A 16,531-nucleotide genomic window follows, 5' to 3' on the forward strand; every position below is an offset into this window, starting at 1 on the left:
TTTAAAGTCCTTTGCCCAAAGCACGCTGCAAAGCAGGTTTTGCTATTCCTTTCAGCGAGTGGCTAGGGGTCAGCAGCAGGGTGAGTCAGGGAGCAGAGGTTTTGAATGGGCACAGCTCACGAAATAGTCAGATCCTGCTTTTCAATTATATTTGCACTGCTCCTTTCAATTTCTCATACTGCATTTGATCATTTGTTTATTTGTGTCTCAGGTTGTTTTCTGTGGGATTTGAATGTTTATGCCACAAAATGCAGTGTAGGAAAGGAAGCGATACAAATGCAATTAAAAACTATGTGGTGTCTAGTGCAGTAAATCAGAGGCTACAACAGGGAGAGGAAAATCATTAAGTGACTTGCAGGGGCCCTCAGCAATTTTAAAGCGGCGGGGGCGGGCAGAGATTGGGAACCACTGATGGAGGGCTTTAAACCCCGGTTCCCGAACGTCAAAAACCTGGAAGTAACTGCTCCAGTTTTTGAATGATTTTCGGAAGCTGAACGTTCTGCACGGCTGCTGTTTTGCGTTTACCTATTGTATCAAGGCTTCCGCTTTCGGTTTTTGGTTGTCGAACGTTTCGGGAATTCAAGCGGTCTTCCGGAACGGATTATGTTTGACAACCGATGTTTGACTGTACTACTGTTTGGCCCAGTATAGGGCAGAGGTGGGGGTGGGGGGGTCGAATATGTTTGGAGTCTGGCCAACACCAGGCCAGAGCAGGTCATGTGGTAACTGCCTGGCTTCTGCAAAAACTTCTTGAGATCATCTGTTCTTGTGGGCCTGAGCACGTTTTGGGGTGCTCTGCATAGCAGCCCATCTTTGGACTCAAATGGACTCCACAAATGAGTATGTGTGTGTGTATAGGATAAAAACCAGGCACAACCATTTCCCCCGATTATTTTATTAACATGCTAAAAGTCAGTCCACAAAGCAGCTTCTGTCAGTGCCCCGTGGTGACGCCGATTGCCATTTGCAGAGAGGCCTGTTGGAGATTTTCCGCAACCAGAGTAGGGGTGGTGGAGCGGCTTGCCAGTGCTCAAGAGTTATGTGGCGGCCATCTTTGGAGCGGGTTCAGGCCCAACAGCAGGCTGGCCCTGGAGCAGAGGGGGCGTGGATCTCGTGAAGGACAGTCCTTTCCTGTTGGTGGGATTGCGGGGTCCTTGTCATTGGGTTGTAGGTTTAGCTCAGGGCTTGGTAATAGGGAAATGAGACCCGCTGGAATTTAAAATTGGTGATGGTTTAAGGATTTGCCCCTTCCTTCTCCCCATCTTGTGGGAGCAGATCCGTTTGTTTTCTGTAGCCCAGACTGCGTTATGCACCATAGATTTAAAGCACATTGCTTTTCTCAAGTAATCCTGGGAACTGTAGTTTGCTGCCCCCCTTCCCCGAGCTGCAATTCCCAGCACCCTTAAACTACAGTTCCCAGGAATCTTTGGGGGCATGTGTGTGTTTAAATGTATGGTGAATATGCAGGCCCAGTTTTAATCCAGCTATCTGGACCAGTAAATTCCCATTCTTAGTTCAGATCTTTACTCCCTTCTCACTACTTCTGAGTCTTAGCAACTGGCTCTGAATTAGCTGCTGTTGTAATGGTTTAAGGAATCCATAAAGGTTGTTTTTTTTTGTCACGTCTGCAGGAATCGAGTATATTCTTTGGGGGGGGGGAGATATAGTATGCAAGAGATCAGATGTATATTAAGTCTATTAGAATTTCGGGGACACGCTCAATTAGCACAAAGCTCGATAGAATTTGCTCTCTGGGCAGATTCTTTCACCGGCTTGCAGCTGACCTCTGGCAGATCATATCTTAATTGCGTATGTTAAAACTCTCTGGGTGAGGATAATAAGGAGAAGGGGAGAGCCATGTTAAGCCACCTTGAGCTCTCTGGAGGAACAGGTGGGATAAAAATGCAACACTATTTTAAAAATGAGAGATTTAAAACCTGACAAGTTTGGCTGTCTCAGTATTGATGATTTTGAAATCTGAACATTTGCTCTTAAGGATTTCACATGAGGTGTGTTTTGCACACTGAGACTTGTGGATCGTGTCTCAATGGTGTCGTTCATGCCATTAATGTTTGGATCTAATACTATGGTGTTTTGTTTCGGAGCACAAAACCTTTAAATAACTTATCTTTTTTCCCTATGAATGTTCTCAGAATGGCTTTTTAATTTGCCATTTCTAATAGGAATTGCTTTCCTGATCTCAAATATATGTGGAATGCCCTCTCATCAGATGCCAAACAGATAAAACAACTATATGACTTTTAGAAGACATCTGAAGGTAGCCCTGTATATGAAAGTTTTTAATGTTTTGTGGTGTTTTTATATTTTGCTGGAAGCCACCCAGAGTATATAAATAAAAAACTATAATTATAATTATATATCTATATATCTATATATACTGGAGGGGGTGGGGGAAGAGCAGCTATAAGGCTTTCTATTTTGTTTACTAACAAACCAACAAACCCTGAATTGAGCAGTGGGCAAGTCTGACGTGACCCGCCAAACCACAGTGGGGGTAGCAGCAGGCTAATTTTTCAAAGTGCAGACGTTTTTCAAAAATGCATTAAAATATGACAAGTCTAGCAATGGCTATCTTCTCTACCTCTGTCCCAAGGTTGGCCTGCCCCCTTCTCTTCCCTGCCTCTCCCCACCCTGCCCACTGCATCTAGCTAGCGCTTTCTCAATGGCTTTCAGTGAAGGGACGTTGGCTACACAGCTGTCATCATGGCTATTGGAAAGAGGGTGCGCCCTCTCCCGTGGGTGAGTGGCACGTGAGCTTGAGGGTAGCCCCCTGTTTTGTTTGTCCCCCCTCCCCAAACTCCGGAGAGGGTCCAAGTCCCACCCTTGCTTTGAATATATTACAGTACGTGCAAAAAATAAATACCACTAGCCCACCTAATATGGGTAGGATAAGGGGACGTTAGGGTAAGGCAGGCTGTGTGTTGTGGCGGAGGGGTGGGGGTGGCATGGGAGACGGGAGAGGTGGGTTTGGTGCCGCTTCAGCTGCTGCTGTTCAGGGGCTGGGGTCCTTTTTCCGTTTCTGGAAGCGCCGGAACTTCCCCTGGATGGCGAGGGCGGCCTTCTCCGTCTCGGGCGCATTCAGGTCAATGTCTACTTCCTCTTCTTCTGCTTCTACCACCTTCTTGGCACTCCCCGCTTTGTCTGTGTGGAGAAGCAGCAAGAGGTGCACGCATTGAAAACACAGTAGGGAATGGCACCATAGCGGACATTTGCACAAAAGCGATCGAGAGGGTGGAGTGACTCTGCTACAAGGGAAGGTTGCAGCCTTTCAGACTTCTTAGTTCAGACAAAAGGCAAATAAGCGGCAACATTACAGAAGTTTATAAAGCTATGTCAGGCAAGGAGAGAGTGGATATAGGGTTTCCCCCCCTCATAATTCTAGAATTTGTGGACATCCAAGAAAACTGGTGATTCAGGCAGATAAAAGAATAAACCAGGTGAGGGGAGCCGATGGGTCTCAAACCCTCAATGAGTTAGGGGCTTCCCTTGCATGCGAAGACAGGCTCTGGAGAATTGAGTGGATGGGACAAAGTGTGGGCCCAACTGTCAGGAAAGCAGTTTCTGCATGTGCTGTGGAGGGAAGCCGGGCAGGTGGGGCTCGTCCACCTGGGAAGGTAAGCTCATCTAGGAGGAGGAAAACTCTCATCCTAAACCTTCACTGCCTTGCGGCTTGCCGTGAGGAAGGCTTCGGGAGTAAACCCCAAGGAAAAATCCAGTACCCGCTGCCTTGCAGGACATCTTTGGGGAAAGAAAAGGGGTAAACCCTACACACATCCAGAGTTGAGTCCCTAAGATGGTTTGCTGGCGCCTTGTACACCTCCTTCCAGCAACTCCTGCAGCCAAGTCAGTGCCAAATGTCTTGCCCTGCTTTCCTTTGGGCCACATCAGAGATGCTGAGAGGGGGTGTCTTCTTGTCTGGCCAGCCCAGGAGCTCCATACACACTGCCCAGACTTGCGCCCCAGAGAGGTCATTTTGGTGCTTCTAATGCAGCAAAATGGGACGCGGGTGGCGCTGTGGGTTAAACCACAGCCTAGGGCTTGTCGATCAGAAGGTCAGTGGTTCGAATCCCCGCGACAGGTGAGCTCTCGTTGCTCAGTCCCTGCTCCTGCCAACCTACCGTGTTTCTCACATTATAAAACATCCCTACAAAATAAGGCATGGCAGGATTTTTCTGAGGTGGCAAAATATAAGGCATACCTCGAAAATAAGCCATACCGCAGGTCTGTGGCAAAGAAGAGGAAAAGGAAGGGGGCTGCTCGGAACCGGATGCTGCTGCTGCGTTAACCCCCGGGACCCGGCTGCAGCCTTTGCGCGCGGAGCGCGAAGCCCCGGGTCCCGGCAGGACCCTCAGCGCACAGTGCGCGAAGCCCCGGGACCCGGCTACAGCCTTTGTGCGCGGCGCGCGAAGCCCCGGGACCCGGCTGCAGCCTTTGCGCGCGGCGCGCGAAGCCCCGGGACCCGGCTGCAGCCTTTGCGCGCGGCGCGCGAAGCCCCGGGACCCGGCTGCAGCCTTTGCGCGCGGCGCGCGAAGCCCCGGGACCCGGCTGCAGCCTTTGCGCGCGGCGCGCGAAGCCCCGGGACCCGGCTGCAGCCTTTGCGCGCGGCGCGCGAAGCCCCGGGACCCGGCTGCAGCCTTTGCGCGCGGCGCGCGAAGCCCCGACACCCGGATGCAGCCTTTCCACGCGCCGCGCGAAGCCCCCGCTTGCAGACAGTCACCGGGCTCTAACTAAGGTATGGACTTTTTACCTCAGGCGGGGAAATGGGGTGGGGGTCGGTTGGCGGCGAGGGAGGGGCGGAAGGAATCTGAGGGGTTGCATTCTGACACGCATCTTGCCCCCGCCGCACAAAGCGGGTTGAGGATGTGCGCCCGGCTGAGGTGCAGGCATGGGGGGGGGAGAGAGAGCAGCAAACGTTTCCTCAGGCGATCCGAAATAGCAGGGTGACTCCCTTGCCTGCCTGCCTGACTCAATCAACTCAGCAAAACCACCTCCGCTCCCCAGCTCACTGCCCGGTGTGGGAGCGAGAGGACACACACTCGCAACAGGACACACAAAACACGATAGCGGGGGGAGCTACTGCACTACCCATGTACTGTAATAAAAATAAGACATCCCTTGAAAATAAGCCATGGTGGGTTTTTTTGAGGAAAAAATAAATATAAGACATGTCTTATAATATGAGAAACACGGTAGCAGCTTGAAAGCACATCAAATTGCAAGTAGATAAATAGCGGGAAGGTAAACGGCGTTTCCGTGTGCTGCTCTGGTTCGCCAGAAGTGGCTTAGTCATGCTGGCCACATGACCCAGAAGCTGTACGCCGGCTCCCTCGGCCAGTAAAGCAAGATGAGCGCTGCAACCCCAGAGTCGTCCACGACTGGACCTAACGGTCAGGGGTCCCTTTACCTTTTAATGCAGCAAAAACCATGCAGAAGGCAACAGTTATGAGTTATCAGCCTCTGCAGTCACAGCTGGCACTGATTATCAAGCGGTTTGACTTGGCCCCCAGAGGTGTGCTCCATTGTCTTTCAAGACAGGTGGATGCGAACAACCTTCTCGTTGGACTACAATTCCCATCAATGCTGAACATTGGTCATGCTGGCTGAGGCTGATGGGGATTGGAGACCAACAACAGCTGGAGGTCACCTCATTGGCTACCCCTGACATGACTGAATTGACCCTGTTCAGCACGGTATAACACAGCAACTGTTGTTTGAAGGAGACATAGGACCACGGCTTCTGTGTCTACCAGCAGCAGACACCACTACAAAGAGGAGTACGGATCCCTCTCAGCCAATCAGCCATTGGTTAGGTAAGTGTGTCAAAATGCAGCTCCCATTAACCCAAAAAGCATGGCCCACGGGCCAGGGATGAAGGGAGCTGCAGCCCTACAAAATCTGAAGGACCACAGGTTACCCTGCCTCTGTTTCACAGGCCCGAACAATAGAACAGTCATTTGCCAGCTACTTGGTACTAGTTGTGGTTTTTAGGAGCCAATAAACTCGGGATGTTGCCAGCCTTCACCCACATAAGCTGTCATGTTCAGTCTTCACTCTGCTCCCATTTTTGATGATCCGTCCCAACCACCCAAATCCTGCCCTGGATCTGCTCCTCCTCCCACTCCACAGGGTCAGTGTATTTAAATCAAATCGAAAGAGAGTGCTGGATTACCCAATAAACAGGCTTGGCACGTGCTTAGGGTGTCAGCCAAGAGCAGCAGTGAAAGAAAAAATTATTGAAGAATTTGACATTTGGTATTTAAAAAAGCATCAAAGTCGTCATCTAGAAGGAGCTGCTTTAATTTCAGCATGCATGTCAGTTTTGTGTGATTTTGAAAAACAAAATTTTAATTGTATGGTTTAGCATTGCTTTTATTTTGAATTACATATGCGGGGGGGAACCATGTATTTTCAGTGCTTAGGGCCCTTTACCCGGCCCTGAATAAGCAGCTGCTGGTAGGCAAGAACCTTGGATGAGGGTATCGAATGCGATGCCCTCAGATATTGGTGGACTACAATTCCCATCATCCCTGACCATGGGCCATGCTGGCTGGGGTGATGGGACAAAAAAATAAAAAAAATTCCTTCCAGTAGCACCTTAGAGACCAACTAAGTTTGTCATAGGCATGAGCTTTCGTGTGCATGCATACTTCTTCAGATCCACTGAAACAGAAGTCACCAGACCCTTATGTATAGTCAGAAGGTGGGGAGGGGTATTACTCAGAAGGGTGGGGGAATGGATGATTGGCTGATAGGAGTGGTAAACCTGTTGACGACTGTTAACGACTGAGTTAGTGTCCAACAACCTCTGGAGAGCACGACATTGGTGTCCCCTGATTTAGGAGAACATGTACATGTGCCAATTGTCAGTTGTAAAAATAAAATAACAATTTTATTATTTATACCCCACCTATCTGTCTGGCCCGCTTCCAGCACATAAAAAAACACAATAAAAGCAAAGCACCTTTTTTAAAAATGAAAAAAAAGCATCCAAATGGGAAGCCAAAAAAGACTCTTCAGGACATTTGAGGTAGCCATTTATGCCTGCTCTCCACCAGGGGTGCAGCCTGCCTGTGTTTTGAACTCGGGACATCAGTGCCAGAGCACAGTCTACTCTTTGAGTAGACCCTGTGGGCGCTGGCCTTCATGGCCTAGCCCTGCCCTGGAGGTTGGCAGGGCAGCATGGATGTTGGGTTGCCTAGCAACCACAGGCAGAGAGCTGGAAGGGCAGAAAGCATCGCAGCCTCCAGGTTGCCTAGCAACCCTTAGCTGATGGGGCCTAAGTACCACTGCCTCTATACCTCCCACCCTTTCTTCCCTTGGCGTTCTGTGAATGACAGCCCGCCTTCCTCAGGCCACAATCGCTGTCTAGAACAGGGACAAAGTGTGTGGAGGGTGGGCGTGGAAAGTTGGAAGTGAGGTGTGTGCTCACACATTAACTTCCCCAAGTGTTTTATCTATCCCATTAGTTACGAACGGCGTGGCCAGTTGTTCGGAAGGATAGTAGTCTAAGTCCAGCAACATCTAGAGGGTCATAGGTTCTTCTGCCTTCTAGTTGAACATAATTCCACCCCATAGCTGCCAAGTTCTCCCTTTTTTTAAGGGAAATTCCCTTATGCTGAATAGGCTTCCTCGCGAGAAAAGGGAAAACTTGGCAGCTATGTTCCACCCCCCCACCCCCCTCTATCAGTTGATACCACCTTTAAAAAAACAAACTTTTATTCACAAATATAACTAAGGGGGGGGGGTAAGGACAAATAAAAAATATATAAATAACATTTCAAAAAAAAAAGGAATGAAAGGACGCTAATATATGACTAACCCAGCCAGATGGGCGGGGTATAAATAATAATAATAATAATAATAATAATAATAATAATAATTATTATTATTATTATTATTATTATTATTACAAAAAAACCACTATCATTTCACATTAAGGTTTTTTGTGTTGTTGTTGTTGTTGTTGTTGTTGTTGTTGTTATTAAAGATATTCATACTTTGGGCTGCTGTCAACTCTCAAGTAGAAAAAGGTCCCTGGTTCAATTCTCAGCATCTCCAGGTAGGACTAAGAGACCCATCTCTGAAATCCAGTCAGTTGCTGCCAGTCACTGTGGACAATACAGAGCCAGGTGGGCTGATGTTTTCACTTCGTATAAGGCGGCTCCCTATGTTCCTGAGGTAATCCATGTTTGATTCCGACGCTTTAAAAGACTCTTCAAAAGAGGGCGTGTGCATGTGGGAAAAACATTGTTTTCATTATGTTACCTGACCCAAAGCAAAGGCATACGGTCAAGTTTAAAAATGAAAAATGAAAAATCAGTTGCAAGTTCTTAAGTTCTAATGGGCTGCTTAGTCATTGACTCCCTTGCCCTAAATTGAGTCTGAGGACATATTACAGGCTTAACATGCGTCTGGGTCGTTCTTTTTCTCAATTTGGATCTAAGCCAGTCTGGGGGGGGGGGGGGACACAGACTGGCAGTAGGCAGCATTTCATTTTTTTAAAATGACAGGATCGATATGGATTTTGGCTCATGTTTTCTGTGCACTGCTTCCACACCAGCGATGGGAGAGGACTGAATTCAGAGTCAATGGAATTGTGATGGAAAGGAAGACAACCAACTCCACCTGGAAAAGCTGAGGTCATTGAACCGAATCTTGGGCTGGGGCACAGTTTAGGTGTTTTTGTGTTACTGATATTTTTTTACATCTTTATTTTTAGATCTTACTACACTATATATTGGCGGGACGCGGGTGCGCTGCTCTGGTTCGCCAGAAGCGGCTTTGTCATGCTGGCCACATGACCTGGAAGCTGTACGCCGGCTCTCTCGGCCAATAACGCGAGATGAGCGCCGCAACCCCAGAGTCGGTCACAACTGGACCTAATGGTCAGGGGTCCCTTTACCTTTTACACTATATATTATATATACTTACTATATTAAGTATACATTAAGTATATACTATATTGAGTATATATTAAGTGTATTATATCCCCGCAACAGGGTGAGCTCCCGTTGCTCGGTCCCTGCTCCTGCCAACCTAGCAGTTCGAAAGCACATCAAAGTGCAAGTAGATAAATAGGTACCACTACAGCGGGAAGGTAAACGGCGCTTCCGTGCGCTGCTCTGGTTCGCCAGAAGTGGCTTTGTCACGCTGGCCACATGACCTGGAAGCTGTACGCGGCTCCCTTGGCCAGTAAAGCTAGATGAGCGGCGCAACCCCAGAGTTGTCCGCGACTGGACCTAACGGTCAGGGGTCCCTTTACCTTTACTACGCTATACGTATGATTTATCTCGAAATTGTTCACTTTGGTTGTGCGCTTCCTGATGTGTTTTATTTATTGTTCATGACTACTTTTGTCATGTTTGTAAATGTGTAAACTTTTTTACATGTTGTAAGCTGCCTAGATCATGCTTTTAGCTATGGAAAGGTGGCATACAAATAAGATGATGGTGATGATATACACAGGCCTCTAATGCAAATGAATTTCAAAAGGAAGCTGGATCTCTGTGGAAAGTTGGAGGGGAGATTTTTTGGGGGGTGCAGATTTTGCCAGCATTCCACAGATCCTTACTGCTTTTCTTGCTGCCAAGTCTAATTCCCCATCACGCAGGGAAGAAGACGACCGACGAGTTTCACACATACTCCTCCAACTCCTGCCCCCCACTCGAAATAAAATACAAAAGAGGGGTGTAACCCCCGCATCTCAAATTTTTGCAGAACATTCAGAATTTCATACGTTGGGGCAATAATGTTCCAAACTTCTTGCTTCTCAGCACTGAGCCTCTTCCTGCATCTGGCTCTTAAAGGAAATCTTGGTGGTCCTAATTACATTTGCTCTACGTTTTGCCATACCTGACTGCCGGCCTGGAGCAAGAGATGGAGGAGACCAGGGTTCAAATGCCGCACTCGGCACCTTGCAGGATTATTGTGCGGATGACATGGGAAGAGGAAGAACCATGCACAGCACCTTGAGTGCCTTGGAGAAAAGGTAGGAGCTAACCATGGGTAACTCTCAAGCAACAAGCCATTAGAGAAGGGGAGGGAGAGTTAATGGCAGCTCCTTCTTGGTGCCTTATACCAAGACAGACCATTGGTCCATCTAGCTCAGTACTGTCTGCACTGACTGGCAGCAGCTCTCCAAGGTTTCAGAAAGGAGCCTTCTCCCAGATCTACCTGATGATAGTGGAGATTTAACCTGCGTGTAAAGCAGATCATCAGTTGCAGAACTGACCCTTCCCCAACAGGAGAGGCTGCCTTATACCGAGTCCATGTTGCTCAGTATTGTCTACTCTGACTGGCAACAGCTCTCTAGGGTTTCAAATAGGGGACAATGACAAACTCTACACAGTGATGCCGGGGATAGATCCTGGGACCTTCTGCAAAGCAGATGTCCCGCCCCTAAGCGATGAAGGCCCTTCTCCTTTGCAACTGAGTGTCTGGCAAGAGTATCCTAGAGGAAGAAGCTGTCATGCTCAGCAAAGGGGATCTGTTAGCAGCTGCAGAGTGTCATTCTCCTCTGAGCCTTCCCTTCCTCTCCAGCACTCCGGGATGCCATTGCCTGCCCTTTTTCGTCCGCTCTCTCGTTACAGCAATTTGCCCAAGTGGCATTGAGTGCCCTCGGTCAGACCTTGTCGAGTCGCGTTTCCATGGTTAGTGCAGCAGCAGCAGCAGCAGCTCCCTTTAATGAAGGCTTAATAGAGACTGATAGAGACTCATCAGAACAGAGGAAGCTGCCTTCTATTGAGTCTGTCTTACGGGTTGTCTCTTGTTATACACAGAGTAGACCCATTCAAAATAACGGGGCTAAGGCCACATTCGCACCCTACATTTAAAGCATTATTGTGCCACTTCAAGCAGCCATGGCTTCTCCCCGAAATGCTGGGAGCTGTAGTTTGTTTGTTAGGGATGCAGAGAGGTGTTAGGAGACCCCTATTCTCCTCCCAGAACTACTATTCCCAAAATTATCCAGGAGTGGGTGTTAAATCACTCTGGGAATTGTAGCCCTGTGAGCAGAATGGGGGTGGGGGTGTCCTCCTCCTAACAACTCTCAGCACCCTTAAAGGTATGTACCCCTGACCATTAGGTCCAGTCGTGACCGACTCTGGGGTTGCGCGCTCATCTCGCATTATTGGCCGAGGGAGCCGGCGTACAGCTTCCAGGTCATGTGGCCAGCATGACAAAGCCGCTTCTGATGAACCAGAGCAGCACATGGAAACGCCGTTTACCTTCCCGCTGTAGCGGTTCCTATTTATCTACTTGCATTTGGACATGCTTTCGAACTGCTAGGTTGGCAGGAGCTGGGACCGAGCAACGGGAGCTCACCCCGTCCCGGGGATTCGAACCACTGATCTTCTGATCAGCGAGCCCTAGGCTCAGTGGTTTAACCCATAGAGCCACATGGGTCCCCAACTACCAGTAATTCTACAGGTGTTTAAATGTGTGGGGAGGTTCTTTTGTTTTGTTTTACCGGTAACTATTTACTTGTGTTTTTACCTTGTGTTTTTATCCTGTGAACCGCTCCGAGAGCTTGTGATGAAGGGCACTATATAAATCTAAACAACAACATTATTTGTGGGAAGCCATGACTGCTTTAAAATGTATGGCATGAATGTTGCCTAAGTGAGTCATGTTCATTATTTTCAGTGGCTCTGCTCGAAATAGGACTACCGTATATTCCGGCGTAGAAGACGACTGGGTGTATAGGACGACCCCCAACTTTTCCAGTTAAAATATAGAGTTTGGGATATACTCGCCGTATAAGAAATACGACCCGGCGTATAAGACGACCCCCGACTTTTGAGAAGATTTTCCTGGGTTAAAAAGTAGTCTTATACACAGGAATATACATCTGAAGAAGTGTGCATGCACACGAAAGCTCATACCAAAACAAAAACTTAGTTGGTCTTTAAGGTGCTACTGAAGGAATTTTTTTATTTTACAGGAATATACAGTAATGTTTGATACCCTATGGGCTGTGGGACAACGTCACCTTCGAGATCCAAATATCTCAGAAGCCCACCCTATACTAAACCGCAATGGGACTCCCTCCCTCCGTACCGTAGAACACCATTCCTGTCCAGGTACCATAAGTGCCCCACTATCTGTGCTCTCTGGAAACAACAGAATATGTTTTCAAATTTATCTGCTGTTATTTTCTGCATCCTTAAAAAAAAATCCAGCTGTTTTTAATTGCATGTTTTGCATTGCCTTGAAACATGTGTGGAAGGCAACATAAATAAATATCCTTGGTTTTTCCCAGGGTGTGTGTGTGGGGGGGATGATGCCCCTGAGACTGGCAGATAAGTTGGCAGCCTGGAACAAAGAGGAGGAAACGATGGAGAGACTAGAGAGAGAGAGAATGAGAGAGAGAGAGCGCCAGCTGCTTTCACTCACCTTTTTCTTCCTGGCCTGGAATCTCACTGGGGGACGGTGACTCATTGGAGCTGAGCTGCAGAGAGACAGAGAGAGAGAGAGAAAGAGAAAAGGGCACTCCATTAAAACGTACTGTATTTTCGGGCACATGGCCTCATTTGCCTCCAAGCTCCCTTGTCATTCAGACATCCCTGTGTGCGTGTTTGCCTGTCAACGTCACACAAGGAGAAGCTTCCGGAATAGCTGCCAGGGAAGGAGAGGAACTTTATATAGGGTGGGTGTCTCACAGGCACCGCTAGGGATGTGCTGACCTCTCTCTGTACATCTTTTGTTCCTCTTGAAAATGATTTAACCCTGAAACACTCTTCTGCTTTGCGCCAAGTTTGCCCCAATGAGAAATCCCAAACCTTTCTTCCTTGTATGGGAGTTGCTTCAGCCCCTTGATCATTTTGCTGCCGCCTGTTCCGCAAATGCATGTAATATAAAAGTCCAGCAGGTGATCTACACCAGGTAAAGTCTCTTTGGGTAGTTTTGAAAGATGAAAATGTGAGAAGAGCTTGCTGGATCCTGCCCGTGGCCCCCCGGGTCCAGCATCCTGTTCTCACAGTGGCCAACCAGAAGCCTGTGGGAAATTCGCAAGCAGGACCAGAGAAAAAGACCACTTTCTCATCCTGTGGTTCCAGTAGGGTTGCCAGACTCAATAGAGGACAGGGCTTCTGTGCCTTTAATTGCCCTGCTCTCTTTTGAGTCTGGAGACCTTAAAGAGAAACCAGCAGACTCTTTGCTTGGAAATTAAACAAAGGGTCTGCTGGTTTCTCTTTAAGGTTTCCAGACTCAAAAGAGAGCAGGGCAATTAAAGACACAGAAGTCCTGTCCTCTATTGAGTCTGGCAACCCTAGGTTCCAGCAACTGATATTCAGAAGCATTCTTGCCTCCAAAGCATAGCCAGCATGGCTAGTAGCCATCGATAGCCTTCGTGAATTTATCCAATCCTCTTCTAAAGCAAGCCATGTTGGCGTCTCTCATTGCCTCCTGCGGGAGCGAGTTCCATAGTTTAACTATTCACTATTGGCCCCAAATGTTCCAATGTTCAGCTTCATTAGATGAAGCTGGAACAAGGAAGGTGCCCTCCATGCTTTCGCTTCCTGCTATTTCCCCGTTCCAATTTCTCTCTGCATTCCACAGACAGCTGGATAAAAATTATTTTAAGTGAAATTAAATTAAATGCTCGAAATAGTTTTCAATTAAATTATTATTATTATTTAAAAAAACCCAGTTATATTAAATGCCACTTTTAAAAATGTGATGTAGCTTAAATACAGGCAGCCCTGTATCTGGAGGTTTTTAATGTTTTATTATGTTTTGATAAATTAATAATAATAATAATTTATTTATACCCCACCCATCTGACTGGGTTTCTCCAACCACTCTGGGCAGCTCCCAACAGAATAATAATAAACAAATAAAGTGATAAAACACCAAACATTAAAAACTTCCCTGAACAGGGCTGCCTTCAGATGATTTCTAAAAGCCAGGTAGTTGTTTATTTCCTTAACATCTGATGGGAGGGCGTTCCACAGGGAGGGCGCCACTACCAAGAAGGCCCTCTGCCTGGTTCTCTGTACCGTCACTTCTCGCAGGGAGGGAACTGCCAGAAGGCCCTCAGAGGAGGACCTCAGTGTCTGGGCAGAACGATGAGGGTGGAGACACTCCTTCAGGTATACTGGGCCAAGGCTGTAAGCTGCCCAGAATGGCTGGGGAAACACAGCCAGATGGGCGGGGTATAATAATAATAATAATAATAATAATAATAATAATAATAATAATAAGTCTGAATTTGAATACTGATAAGCATGTTAAATTATAAACCAGAGCTGACTCGTTGAAATGAATGTGTCTAGGTTAGGCTCTGTAAGCCCACCTGTTTACTCTGCATCCAGTGTGTTCCCACCACCACTGCTTCGGGTAGCACCGTTCACACAGCGTTAGCCAAAATCCACATCTATCCTGTGTCTATCCTGGTTTTTTTCCTTAAGAAATACAATGTTTTGATGCATTATCCCCAAGCCAGCTTCAATCTGAATTGATAAAAATAACGACTTAGCTGCGTTATAAGCAGATAATGTGTTCACAGCCTTAGTCATGTTCCCTAATTCCAATGGGTCTGCGTATGTCTAACATTGGAAACAGCCCCACGTGTTGAGCTGTAGCAAAGAATGAATACCCGTGGCTCCGTAATCCACATGGTTATTTACATTTCATCTCTTGGAGAAAAGTTGTTTTTCTCCACCAATTACCAGCTTTGCCTCTGAAAAAGTCGGTCTGTACAGTACAGTCTGTTATTGATTATGGCCCTTGTGTTTAGGAAAATATATTTGTTAGTCTTTAAGAGAACCTCCATAAATTATTGGACCTAAACTCCCTTCATTCCTGATCTTTTGAGGAGTTGGAGATGGCGTTTATAAGTGGTCCATGTTTCACAAGCATATAGTAAGGTTGGTAGTACAATAGCTTTGTAAACAAGCATTTTGGTTTCCCTGCGAATGTCCCGGTCCTCAAACACTCTGCACTTCAATCGGGAGAAAGCCGCACTCACAGAGCTCAGGCGATGCTGGATTTCGGCATCAATGTTGGCCCTTGTGGAAAGCTAACTGCCTAGGTGGGAGAAGATCCCCAGGGTTGAAGCAAAGATTCTTCAACATCAACTTGAAGCAAAGATTCTTCAACATCAACTTTGTTGGACTGGTCATGTTGTGTGGATGCCTGATGATCGTCTTCCAAAACAACTACTCTATTCCGAACTTAAAAATGGAAAGCGTAATGCTGGTGGTCAGCAAAAGAGGTTTAAAGACTGTCTCAAGGCAAATCTTTAAAAATGTAGTATAAACACTGACAACTGGGAAACACTGGCCTGTGAGCGCTCCAGTTGGAGAACAGCTTTTACCAAAGGTGTCACGGGCTTTGAAGAAACTCGATCTCGGGATGCAAGGGAGAAACGTGCTAAGAGGAAGGCACGCTTGGCAAATCCACACCGTGATCAACTCCCGCCTGGAAACCAATGTCCCCACCGTGGAAGGACGTGTGGATCCATAATTGGCCTCCACAGTCACAGACCCATTGTTAAAACCATGGTTATGGAAGACAATCTTACTCGGCTACGAGTGATCGCCAAAGAAGAAAGAAGAATTCCTGATCATTGGTCATGCTGGCTGGGGCTAATTGGAATAATAATAATAATAATAATAATTTATTTATACCCCGCCCATCTGGCTGGGTTTCCCCAGCTACTCTGGGCGGCTTCCAACAGAAGTATTAAAATACAACAATTTATTAAACATTAAAAGCTTCCCTAAACATTGGAGTCCCACAATGTCTGAAGGCCCACCGATCCCCCACTGCTGCTTTGAGATGATGCAATACTTTGTTGTTATTTGTCTTTACTTCAGTGATCTTGCTCACTGCCCTTGCATTTGTACAGTGAAATGGCACAAATCTGTTAATCTCACAATTGCCCCGGGTGTCTCAAAACAGACATAATTGGGTTGCTCAACAGACTTGTGAGCTGCATAGAATGGAGTGGGTTTTTTTTTTTTTTGCATTTGGCTCCAGGGAAGTCCAACTACTACTTAATCTGGTTGCAAACCATTATCTCTTGAATTTGTCATCGCAGCCGACGGGTATGCAGTCTTTATTTCAGAAAACGCATGGTTTACAAAATACGGAACCTGATTTAATCATTGGTTTCCCTCCCCTCTGGTGTTCTAAATTATTAGTTCAATTGCCTCAACTTAAATTAATCCTCCCTGACGGGGATGCTTTCAAATCTCCACAGTGGGAGGACAAGAAAAAGTCACTGGGGGAGGGGCGCGTTATTTTGAGCTGGAAAATAGCAGAAAGGGCAAGGTTTAAGTGCCTCCTCCTGCTGAATCTTCTCCACGTTTGTTTGCCCCAAACAGAAGCAGATCCGAATGGGCTGTTGGGCAGCTCTTGCACACATTGACATCTAATGTGCAGTTTGGGCCTTGAAATACCAAGACTTGTCCAAGCCAAACGATTGGCAATTGAGCTGGCATGGGCGAAAAGCTACGGTAGCAGTTCTTCATTCCATGTGTCACTCAGCCTGTGGAGCTCACGGCCA

The 16,531-nt window shown here is 47.1% G+C and overlaps 1 protein-coding gene across 1 annotated transcript in view; it reads right to left on the minus strand.

Annotated features, from left to right (window-relative positions):
* Nucleotides 1–882: 882 nt before the first annotated feature.
* The window catches only part of PCP4L1 (Purkinje cell protein 4 like 1), a 37,374-nt gene continuing 21,725 nt past the window's right edge, over nucleotides 883–16,531 (minus strand). Inside the window, exons 2-3 of the mRNA XM_088660148.1 lie at nucleotides 12,415–12,469; nucleotides 883–3,162 (exon numbers count right to left, since the gene is read on the minus strand). Coding sequence (XP_088516274.1) covers nucleotides 3,014–3,162; nucleotides 12,415–12,469 — 204 coding nt within the window. The 3' untranslated portion in view covers nucleotides 883–3,013. The remainder of the gene's footprint in view (nucleotides 3,163–12,414; nucleotides 12,470–16,531) is intronic.

The sequence above is a fragment of the Zootoca vivipara genome, chromosome 16 (assembly GCF_965207765.1).
Source record: "Zootoca vivipara chromosome 16, rZooViv2.hap1.1, whole genome shotgun sequence".
Lineage (NCBI taxonomy): Eukaryota > Metazoa > Chordata > Lepidosauria > Squamata > Lacertidae > Zootoca > Zootoca vivipara.